We start from the raw sequence: 12,437 nt of genomic DNA, 5'->3' as shown, positions 1-12,437 counted from the left end.
ATTATTCGGGACAAGTTTTTTTTTTTATAATAATACTTTGAGGTGGGGTCTATTAAAAAATATACAATTTCAGACATAATTTATGGGGGGTTTCGTTTGTAAGCATTTTTGTGATCATGATACGAATTGAAGAAAATCAAGGTATAGTTCAAATTCGTTGAACTGTATTCAGTTCGAGATTTTTTTTAACAAATCCTGTAATTTGTTGATATTGGCATTCCTTGATTTCCTCCAATCCGCTTCTCACTGAATATATCATTACAATAATTTTATATTTTCTATTTTTTGTTTGTTTGTTTTGCATTGGAAGCTCTTTTTCAAAAAGTAATTGTGTCGTTTTTTGTTCGGAAGACCTTGACAACCAAATTTTTGTAGCTGTTGATTCTTCTTTTGTTTATATATATAATTATGTTTCGTTTTTTTTATATAAAGCTTTACAGTTCTTTTTATCTTAATATGTAATTTACATTTCTTTTTCTTAATTTATAATAGTTCTTAAAATATTGAGTATTTTTTTAAAATACTTATAAAAACATTTTGTTTTCAAAAGCTGCTTGTTTAAATGAAAACATTTCCTCATTGAGGAAAAATATACAAAAAAAAATGAATTTCGGTTAGGCAATTTGAATTGTCGCAATTCTATAGTTCATCTGTGTGGGAAGAAGAGAGGTGAATGGTAAACCATCACCTCTTTCTCTCATAAGGGAACGGAGAATTTCGTGCAAATAAAATTGCCTAATATAAATAAAATTGAAACCTTAATGGCCTACTTCGGTGTGAATCAAATCCAAAGAAATTCAGTAAAAATTGAAAAAATATTTCCCAAATATCGAGGTTTTTTGGTAGTAAAATTCAGACACACAAAATGAAAGAAAAAATAATTTTCAGGAAAATGTCTGACAGAATGAGCAGAACTGTACATGTGAAAGAATATCGCGACTCTTTGAAAGATTTCCACATTTCGATACTTTTAGGATACTACTTAAGTTAACTTCTTAGAAGATATCAGAAACTGTAAACCGAATAGCTCCTGGAACTTACTTTACTTCTAGGTCCTAGGTTCAAGGTGCACAGGCGTTGGATTTATTAAAAAATATTTTTTATGATCTTCCACAGGCGTAGATTTATTAAAAAATATTTTTTATGATCTTCCACAGGCGTAGATTTATTAAAAAATATTTTTTATGATCTTCCACAGGCGTAGATTTATTAAAAAATATTTTTTGTACCTTATCTAATTAACCTCTACCTTTGCGAGAGGTCGGCAGTTCATTTAAAGAAATCCGCTGTTAAATATTATCCACGTGAGATGCTGTTTTCTAATAGCGAGGATTCACTAATATCGACTTTTAATTAAACTGAGACTATAGGGGTCGGAATCTACTTTACATCTATTTATGCCTATAAGGAGAAATCCTCTGTTAAATAGTCTCCTCTTAGATTTCAGAGAAGAAACTGATTCAAATATTCCAAGAAACTGATTTTAATAAACCTAAGAATTCAGGATCTACTTCGTTAGACTCTAAAAAATGTACGTGTCAAGGGATGTCGATTGGACGATAATGGTGTCAGGAAATTTGCGACTAAGCATATAAAAAGTCCCAAAAAGTTATGGGTCATCTTCGATAGTCTGTTGATATGGTTTGTGCACGATAATGCGATCAGGGTATTCGATGGTTGACATTTATGATCGGCTGAAAAACGGTCAAATACATACGCTACTCTCCAAATGGACGGTGTCTCAGAAACTGGGCTTGAACATGACAAGAAGAAAGGTATACTTTTAGAAGACCACGACTTTGAATAAGTGGATGGACCTTAACGTGAACTAGAGGAATAGTTCCCACCAATAATTCTATTAGAAGACTACGTCATTTCGTTCTTCTATATCTTTATGTAGGAGTCATTTCGGGCTTAGGAGATCCTCTGGCATCAACTATTATATATATATATATTTCCTGGCATTTTCAAAAAAAATAACTTCTTGTCATCGATTAGATCTTTTTGGCATTCTGGTCTTTTCTAAAATACATTCTGATTCCTCTAAAGAGATTTTCAGGTGGACTATGAGATATTCTTCTTGTCTTCTTAAAATCTCTAAAATTACTCATAATATCCTCTATGAATATCTACTTGTCTTCCGTAAGAAAAACACCTGATCTCCTAGAGGAAAACCAACTTTTAAGATTTTCTAGTCTTCTTCTATAAAATAACCTCTGACAGGAATTCCTTATCTTATTTTTGAAGTCCCACTGATCTCTTCTAAGAATGCTTGCTCGTTATCGATAAAACGTCTTCTAAATGAAGACTGTTAGGTCCTCTATTAGTGGCGCTTTTTTGGTGTTTTCTAATTTTTTCGCATATGTTCTTTTTCACGAAAATCATCTACAGTTCTCTAAAATATATTTTGATTTCCTCCAAGAAAATTTTCTTGAAAAAGAAAGAAAGCCTTCTGATCTTCTACAGCTAGATATTCTGTAAGAAGACCTTACCTTCTGGTCCCTTCCAACGAGTTTTTATTCTTTGAAAGGTCTTTAAAAGGAATCTCTGAACTTTTTTCAGAAATCATTTCATTTGCCTTTAGAAGTCCTTCTCTTCCTAGAAGTCATTCTGATTTCCTCTTAAGAAATATCCTGCTCTTCTATAAGAAGACCTTCAGGTCCTCTACCATGGACCCTTCTGGTCTGCTATCAGAAGTATTTTTTGGTCTCCATAAGAACATTTTTTGATAATTTATAAGAATGCGCTTCTGATCTGCTATTTGAAATCTTTCCGGTCTCCTATAAGAACGCTTTGCCTGCTATAAGGAGATCTTCTAGCCCTTTCTGACTAATGTTTCTTCTTTGAAGGATCTTTAAATTGACTTTTTGATATTCATTTAGAAATCCTTTTGATTTTGAAGTCCTTCGCCTCTTAGAAGTCATTAGGATTTCATGTTAAAAATATTCTGTTCTTCTATATGAAGATCTCCAGGTATGCTATCAGAGATCCTTTTGGTCTGCTATCAGAAGTCTTTTTTGATCCCCTATAAGAACTTCCTTTGACCTTTTATAAGAATGCGCTTCTGATCTGATATCTGATGTTTTATAGGTCTTCTATGAGAACGCCTTGCCTTCTATAAGAATGTCTCGTAGCGCTTTCTGACGAATTCTTTGATTTTTAAAAAGAAATCCTTTTGATTTCATCAAAATATTTTTTTGTCTAAGGTTAAAAAAGGCGTGGATTTTTTAAATTTTTTCTAATATAACGTTTCCAGGTTTCCAAAGAGTTGGGTTGTCCAACACCAAGTGGGCATGACAATCTCACAACAAATCTAATCGTTTCCGAATCGACCCGAATCTTTCTCGGCCAACGTCTGTCACCTCAGCCGATTGTGTAAAAATAAAAGGGCTGCTACAACAACAAATGTAATTATAATACCGAAACACTGGGTCTTCTACTCTTTCCCTATCTCTCTTTTTAACCAAAACCTCGCCTATCTTTCTAAAAAAAATCGATTTCTAAATCACTTAATTTCCTTCGATTTGATTCACAACAAATTGCTATAGGCCATTAATTTCCTTTCCCCTCACCTCCCTCCCTTTACTTCGAGGGTAACAGCAACATTTTCAATTTCTCCGCCTCGCTCATAATGAGCGGTGTATTTTTATGTTTATCCACCAGTGATTGCATTTCATAGGCATCCTCTTCGTAACGTGTCCTCCTCCTCTGATGTTGCTGCTGATGATGATTATTATTGTTATTGTGATTCAACTGCCTTAGGCACTTTTTCAAATCATCTTCATCGCCCGATGTACGATTGGATATATCAAAAACATCAGCCTGAATGCCAACATCACAGCTAGTTTTACTCTGACCCGATAGGGAATTTTGTAGGAAAACATTTAGCGGTAAATCCAAATCGACAGAGGAAAATGAATCATCATCACTGGCCGTATCATCGTCGTCATCATCACCACGATGACTGCCGAATGTTAGCTCACGTTTTAATTGCAGATTTAAATCCGAAGTGTTGAGGGAATCCATTTCGAAAATTTTCGAATTGGTTGATTTGCGACGATTTGAATTCGTCGTCGTTGTTGTGCCGTTTTGATTACGCTTAAGGGAACGTTTGTGTTGGGAATTGTTAAGGGCTTGGGATTTGCGGGAGTGCCTCGATTGTTGTGTGGAGTTTCGAGAATGTTTGTGGGTGGGGTTGTTGTGATTGGAATCATGTGACTTTTGTGTCTGCTTCAGCAATTCCTCATAGGCTGAGGAATGGCGTTTGGTTTTATTGCTTCCATGGAGATTGTTATCCTCCTCGTCCTCCTCATCATCGTGATCGTGTATCTCCTCAATTTGTGGCCCATTGTGATTATGCAGGGCGTAATCTTCATCGGAATTATCATCACTTAAATCTTGTTTGAGCACCACATCTAAACGCGATCCCTGTATCTTTAGCGACCCCTTGGAATTTTCATCTTCATCGGAGGATGTGGTCATACCCTGATTTTGTAAAAATGGCAAAATCAATTGACCATTACGGGCCAAAAATTCCGTTATATCATTTGGATCGAGGGTATTGTGACCAGATCTTCTCTTTCCACCTCCATGATTTTTGGTACTTTGGGCAAACAACCCCAATTTGTGATGAGAATTGGGATAGGTGGTTTTTTGCAGGGCAATAATTTGTGACTCGATGGAGGTACTACTTTCTCGCCTTCCTCCATTATGTCTCCTGCCCGTGGCATTAAAATCTCTGGCCTTTTGATAACGTTTACCAGCTGTGGAGTGTTTCCCATGATGATGTCTTCCGCCCCGTGATCTCGCCACCTTGGTTTTCATTTCTTGAATCTTCACCGAGACCTGAGAATCGACAGAGTTACGTCTTGATTCCACCGAAACATGACGTACACTAAAACTTATTTCCGAATCTAAGGAGTTCTTACGATTATGATGATGCCCACCCACTGATGGACCTCCATGATGATGATTGCCGGCGGCAGCAGTGGCTCCCGTCAGGGCCATTCTTCTTTTTACAAACTGTGGTAGATAATTTGCCCATGTAGAGCTAATGTCATTTGTTTCCGAGGAATTTAAATCGTTGACATCAAAATTTAAACCTACCGGATCTGTATGGGTATTGCATAGGGTTATAGAGAGCCTCCCCTTATCTTCGAATTCTTTACGTTTAGCCCATGTCTGGGCAATGACTTTGTGTTTGGGCATTTTCACCTCCTCGGCCACATCTTTCCCGCACTTTTTTCTGATATATCGCTTCCAGGTTTCCAGAGAGCTGGGTGTCCAACACCAAGTGGACATGACAATGCCCGCACCAAAGAGGCACAGCAAATGTAATTGCAATACCGAAACACTGGGTCTCTGGGCCAATTTGCATTGAACGTACTCATTATTGAAACGACCGAAGATTGTGCAACTAAAAAGGGCAAGAAAAATCGGAATTAATATATCTATATAAATCTGAATCTGAATTCTCTACTCACTTCACATACTCCCTCAAACTTTCCGCCCAATCCATCGAGTTCCGGAACTCATTCACATGACACGCAATGGAGACCAAAATAAACAGCAACGTAAACAGCGCACACACACTCATCCTTACAATAATCAAATGGATTTTATTACTGGCCGATGTCGATTTGATGTCATTGGCAAAATGTTTCAAACCAAACAGCATGATCATGCCACGTATGATGAAATATCCACCAACCAAAATCACTCCACAAAGGGGACCCAACAACAATCCCGAACGTATTGGATGATTACGATATCCGACAAAACAAATACCCACAATGCTGTTGCCATCCACTTCGCTGAGAGCCAAGGTGGTAATGGTCAACACCAAGGGTAGAGACCAGGCAATTAAATGGAAATAGGATCCTTTTTTATCGATGCGATCTTGAACGTTACCCACGGCTCTCAAATGCCAGGCATAGGTGAGAAAGACAAACCATACCATAGCTGCTATGAGGAAGTAATAGACAATAACAAAGACTACAACACAGGAGAGATTTTCCCCGGCAGTGGGTTCAGAATGTCGCAATGTGCCATCCTTACGGCAGACAATGTCCTCGCGGGATCCTGGGGTGAATTGGGCGAGCCAGCTTAAATGGAAGATGGGAGAGAGAAAAGGGATGGATTAGTATTTTGGATATTAAGAGGATTCTGAGATCCAGAAAAGTATTCTTTAAAAATCCAAGGCCAATTTTAGACCCTGAAAAAAATATTCTTTAAAAATGCCAGGCCAGTCTTAGAAATCCTAGGTCTTTATAGACCCTTAAAATATTTTTTAAAAATCTCATCCAATTTTAGACCCTACAAAATATTCTTTAAAAATCCTAGGCCTATTATACACCCTGAAAAATATTCTTTAACAATTAACAAGAGGGTCCAGGTTGTTAATAGTCTTCTTAAGGAAGTCCACAGTCTCCTTAGTGCGACAATTAACAACCTTGACTGCTTTGTATAAGGAGGTCTGGCCAAACCGTAGGCTCTGTCGATCAATCTCGTCGGATAGGAAGAGGTCCTTCAGATAGCTGTTGACAAGCAACCATTTATCCTCGCTGATGATCCCGTCAAGGTCAGCTCGGTCCATAATTGCTACTCGCAGATAAATCGGAACCTCTTGTGGAGCAGCAGAGTCGCTGAGCGCCGTTGTAGGTTTCTGGGCTACCTGCTTCGAGACAGAGTGTTTGGCTTCCACCATTCACTCACTGCTCTTGGTAGGTTTCTTCTTCGACGCTACTACCGACGCAAACGAAGCAGAGCTTTGTGCAGCCGACGACTGCGTGGGTCTCTTAGCAGCAGGTTGTTGTTCCTCCGAGGACATCATTCTCTTGACAGCTGTGGGTCGAGATTTGGCAACCGGGGTTGCAACCGCCGCAGAGATAAACAGTCAACGCAGGCACCTGCTTCGCGCTCGCTGCCTTCGGCGCATAAACTAGTAACTGCCCAATTGTCACAGCCTTGGGTATCGGCTTTGGCAATTTACCCTTGGGGCGTGCTGAGGGCTTAGAAGTCTCAGGCATCAGCTTCCTAGGTGTACTAGAACTCCCGACATGTTTCTCCTTCTTTGAAGGGACTACCGGCGTGGTGGTCTTAGTACTGGGTCGGGGGATCCTTTCAATCAAGAAGTCCCTCTCAATATCTTTCGGATAGTTTCTGGAGAACTTCCGGATAAATTTATATTTTTTTGTCCCGCATATGAACCGGTTGCAAAACTGCTATCCGGTACATTTTAAAAATCTCCTTGGCATCGACCTGCCTAGCAGTTACAGCTACTGATGAATCGTCCATATTATCGACGGGGGTCTCAACAGTACCAGTATCCGTTTCTTCTTCATTTAAATTCTAAACAAAAATATGTTCATCTTACCCCAAACAAGCAATCATGAAGCACATATTAATGTAGAAAACAATCAGTGCCGGATATTTGCTAGCATTTTCCCAATCGATCATAAATGTGGCCACGACAAAGAGATTGCATAGGAAACATAATGTGGCACCCCATCCAATCAGCTTTTGTATTTGTCGATGTTCTCCATCCGTATACAGCGGGTCTTTACATCTCACCCCACATCCTTCAACACCGGGATGATAACTAACACTTGATTCCGCTGGCACCAAAGGATCCAAACATTGTCCCGTTAAATTAAATTTCATTTCACGTACATCGTTATTACATTTCGATGGAAAATGGGTTTCATTACATTTCAAATATTCGGGAAAATAGGAGGTGTTGTAGAGAATGCGACATGGCTCCAATGTGAGGCGGCACATTTCCAGAGAGGGCAAATAGACCATATCTTCGCCATTGATGTTTTCACATTTCGGGGCAAGCACTGCACATATAAAGGGCTATTGGGAGAGGGAAAAAGAAATTAAATTAAGGAAATATTTTTTCTATGTGTTATTCCCCACTCACCTGTATCACAGCCCAACATTTGGGCACATGCTTCAACGCCATCATATTCTTCAGCCTCTCCTGTATATCCTTTTGACTATGTGATATGGTTAAATCTAAACTCGTATAGCTGTATGGCAGCTTAACACCCAGACATGTTGAAAATTGTAATTTTTCACAATTTCCTTTGCGTACACACTGGACATGTTGCATACTCAGACCACGTCCATCCAACCAATGTTTATCCTCTTTGCCTTTTTTACCGCCATAGATACGGAAATTGCTGGTGCCATTTATCGGTTCCAAGGGTATTTGTATGTGACGGGTGTTGTTGGTGGAGGTCAGGCTTGCTCCGCTACCAGTGTGGCCTATCAGATTGGGAGCTGTGGCCACAGCCAGTAGGGATGTTGCGGCAGTTAGGTTAGCTTGTGTTAGAGGTGTCAAATTTAATAGTAATATAGAGCATAGTGTGGAGAGTATGATGGGCGGGTGACTTCGGGATATAGGGGCGGGATTTTTATGTTTTCTAAAATGATAAAAAAGAGAAAAATTATTTAAAATTATAAATTGAATTATTAACAAAATTTGATAATTAAAAAACGCCTTTTTTTAGGATTGAAAAAAAAAATCAATTCCTTATGTGGTCTTTGGAAAAATAGTTATATTTTCATAAAATATTCTTTAAAAAATCCACGCCTTTGTTGGACCCTTGACACCCTAAAAAATATTCTTTAAAAAATCCACGCCTTTGTTGGACCCTTGACACCCTAAAAAATATTCTTTAAAAAATCCACGCCTTTGTTGGACCCTTGACACCCTAAAAAATATTCTTTAAAAAATCCACGCCTTTGTTGGACCCTTGACACCCTAAAAAATATTCTTTAAAAAATCCACGCCTTTGTTGGACCCTTGACACCCTAAAAAATATTCTTTAAAAAATCCACGCCTTTGTTGAACCCTTGACACCCTAAAAAATATTCTTTAAAAAATCCACGCCTTTGTTGGACCCTTGACACCCTAAAAAATATTCTTTAAAAAATCCACGCCTTTGTTGGACCCTTGACACCCTAAAAAATATTCTTTAAAAAATCCACGCCTTTGTTGGACCCTTGACACCCTAAAAAATATTCTTTAAAAAAATCCACGCCTTTGTTGGATCCTTGACACCCTAAAAAATATTCTTTAAAAAATCCACGCCTTTGATGGACCCTTGACACCCTAAAAAATATTCTTTAAAAAATCCACGCCTTTGTTGGACCCTTGACACCCTAAAAAATATTCTTTAAAAAATCCACGCCTTTGTTGGACCCTTGACACACTAAAAAATATTCTTTAAAAAATCCACGCCTTTGTTGGACCCTTGACACCCTAAAAAATATTCTTTAAAAAATCCACGCCTTTGTTGGACCCTTGACACCCTAAAAAATATTCTTTAAAAAATCCACGCCTTTGATGGACCCTTGACACCCTAAAAAATATTCTTTAAAAAATCCACGCCTTTGTTGGACCCTTGACACCCTAAAAAATATTCTTTAAAAAATCCATGCCTTTGACACCCTAAAAAATATTCTTTAAAAAATCCACGATGGACCCTTGACACCCTAAAAAATATTCTTTAAAAAAATCCACGCCTTTGTTGGACCCTTGACACCATAAAAAATATTCTTTAAAAAATCCACGCCTTTGTTGGACCCTTGACACCCTAAAAAATATTCTTTAGAAAATCCACGCCTTTGTTGGACCCTTGACACCCTAAAAAATATTTTTTAAAAAATCCACGCCTTTGTTGGACCCTTGACACCCTAAAAAATGTTTTTTAAAAAATCCACGCCTTTGTTGGACCCTTGACACCCTAAAAATATTCTTTAAAAAATCCATGCCTTTGTTGGTCCCTTGACACCCTAAAAAATATTCTTTAAAAAAAATCCACGCCTTTGTTGGACCCTTGACACCCTAAAAAATGTTTTTTAAAAAATCCACGCCTTTGTTAGACCCTTGACACCCTAAAAAATATTCTTTAAAAAAATCCACGCCTTTGTTGGACCCTTGACACCCTAAAAATATTCTTTAAAAAAAATCCACGCCTTTGTTGGATCCTTTACACCCTAAAAAATATTCTTTAAAAAATCCACGCCTTTGTTGGACCCTTGACACCCTAAAAAATATTCTTTAAAAAATCCACGTCTTTGTTGGACCCTTGACACCCTAAAAATATTCTTTAAAAAAATCCACGCCTTTGTTGGACCCTTGACACCCTAAAAAATATTCTTTAAAAAAAATCCACGCCTTTGTTGGACCCTTGACACCCTAAAAAATATTCTTTAAAAAATCCACGCCTTTGTTGGACCCTTGACACCCTAAAAAATATTCTTTAAAAAATCCACGCCTTTGTTGGACCCTTGACACCCTAAAAAATATTCTTTAAAAAATCCACGCCTTTGTTGGACCCTTGACACCCTAAAAAATATTCTTTAAAAAATCCACGCCTTTGTTGGACCCTTGACACCCTAAAAAATATTCTTTAAAAAATCCACGCCATTGTTGGACCCTTGACACCCTAAAAATATTCTTTAAAAAATCCACGCCTTTGTTGGACCCTTGACACCCTAAAAAATATTCTTTAAAAAAATCCACGCCTTTGTTGGACCCTTGACACCATAAAAAATATTCTTTAAAAAATCCACGCCTTTGTTGGACCCTTGAAACCCTAAAAAATATTCTTTAGAAAATCCACGCCTTTGTTGGAACCTTGACACCCTAAAAATATTCTTTAAAAAATCCATGCCTTTGACACCCTAAAAAATATTCTTTAAAAAATCCATGCCTTTGTTGGAACCTTGACACCCTAAAAATATTCTTTAAAAAATCCACGCCTTGTTCTTTAAAAATCCATTCCTTAGTTGGACCTTAAAAAATTTTTTTAAAAAAATACACGCCTTTTGTAGGACTTGAAAAAAGAGGTCTTCTATACTTCGAAGGTCTTCGATAGGTTTTTTATATATAAAACCCCTTTATATGTCATCTATGCATAGAATATCTTTTACAGGTCTTCTATATAAAGATGACTCTCTATAGATTTTCTATACATAGAGGACCTTTTAAAAGTCTAATGTATGCAGAAGATCGTCTATAGGTCTCCTATACCTAATAGACCTTTTGCAGGTGTTCTATAATATTTTCTATAGGTCTTCTAGACATGAAAGACTCTGAATAGGCCTTAGAAGACTTCCGTTGCATAAAATAGATTTCCTTTTATTTCTTTCAATGTGATAACTGGGACATCATATACCCCATCACCCCATTATATTCCAAGTTTAATGACCTGCATCATCACATAAAATTTAAGCGCATCAAAGCATTACACCAAAGTTCAATAATTCAGCCAGCAAATCCCATAATGTGTGAACGAAAAATATTTTGGTTCATTGTTTTCAAAAAAATAAGGCCATCGATCTTCCAAGATGGCACGCACGCACACCGAGGTGAGGTGTTGATGGTATGTAAACCCTTAATGAGGAATTTTTATGCCGATCACCCCTGTCTATGCGATCAAAATTTAATTCTTCAAAGATGTCGATCTGCATTTAAGTAACATAATTTGTATGCAATGCACAAGGCGAATCAATATTGATGGAATGGATGGCTGGCTGACAGACACATTAAGTAATATGATCCGATCCCTACATCCCTCCTCCCTCTCTACTCTTGCAGGGAAGATGCATTAAAATTCCCATTTTTTTTTATTAAATTTCACACCCAGTTGTTGATGTGCGCTTTCTACCCCTTTTGCTGTAGCTCGTCCATCAAAATCAGGAGGATGATGAGGAGAAGCGGCAAAGACAATAAAAATACACCAAAAATAAAGAAGACATTAAACAAAAATAGCAACAACACAATTATTCCAAGAACTTACTTTTTGCTGGTGGGACTCATTTTGTCTAGACCAGAGACAGAGATGAAGACAATGTGGTTACCGGCGGGGGTATAGCTGATGCCTGCCTGCTGTTGTGTTTTCTTTCTGGTCGCTTGGAAGAACAGACAACACGAAAAAAAGATCCACAAAATAAAAAAGCGACCAAAAAGTCGGCTAAATGGCCAGTCAGGCCACTAAAATAAACTGGTAGAGTCACTTTAAAAAATTTAACACATTTTTCTTGCTTTTGTTTAATTCTTTAATGTTATTTGCATTAAATTATTCCAAATTGTTGTTATAATTCCATGGCACCGGATTTTGTTTATATTTTTTCTTTCAGTTGTTGTTGATTTGTTGCTTTTTCGGCTACTTTTTTTGTTGTTGTTGCATTAAATACTTTTGGCCAAACCTCACAGATTGTATGGCTTGGAAGTTTTCTCTTTGTTTTTTTTCTCCTTTCTTTTTCAACACACAATTTATTCACTCTTTAGAAATTAATATATTATTTTCTTTTAATATCTTTCAATATTTATTTAATAATTCTTTAAATTTTGTTTAATAAACTAAACTCCAAATTTAACAACAAAACACATAGAGGGGAAGAAGTGGAAGAAATAAACA

General features: G+C 37.3%; 1 protein-coding gene across 1 annotated transcript; it reads right to left on the bottom strand.

Moving 5' to 3' along the window:
* Positions 1–3,582: 3,582 nt before the first annotated feature.
* LOC133338207 (protein smoothened) lies at positions 3,583–11,836 on the bottom strand. The gene is made up of 5 exons (XM_061546394.1): positions 11,817–11,836; positions 7,925–8,429; positions 7,376–7,857; positions 5,484–6,104; positions 3,583–5,416 (listed from the first exon to the last, which is right to left on the bottom strand). The coding sequence occupies exons 1-5, from the start codon at positions 11,834–11,836 to the stop codon at positions 3,583–3,585; spliced, it is 3,462 nt and encodes a 1,153-aa protein (XP_061402378.1).
* Between the last annotated feature and the right edge of the window lie 601 nt (positions 11,837–12,437).

The sequence above is a fragment of the Musca vetustissima genome, unplaced genomic scaffold, assembly GCF_032173495.1.
Source record: "Musca vetustissima isolate MV318-11 ecotype Yass unplaced genomic scaffold, APGP_CSIRO_Mvet_v1 utg71374, whole genome shotgun sequence".
Classification (NCBI taxonomy): domain Eukaryota; kingdom Metazoa; phylum Arthropoda; class Insecta; order Diptera; family Muscidae; genus Musca; species Musca vetustissima.
Note: the sequence above shows the minus strand (reverse complement) of the source record. Positions and strands in the feature narration are given on the sequence as shown.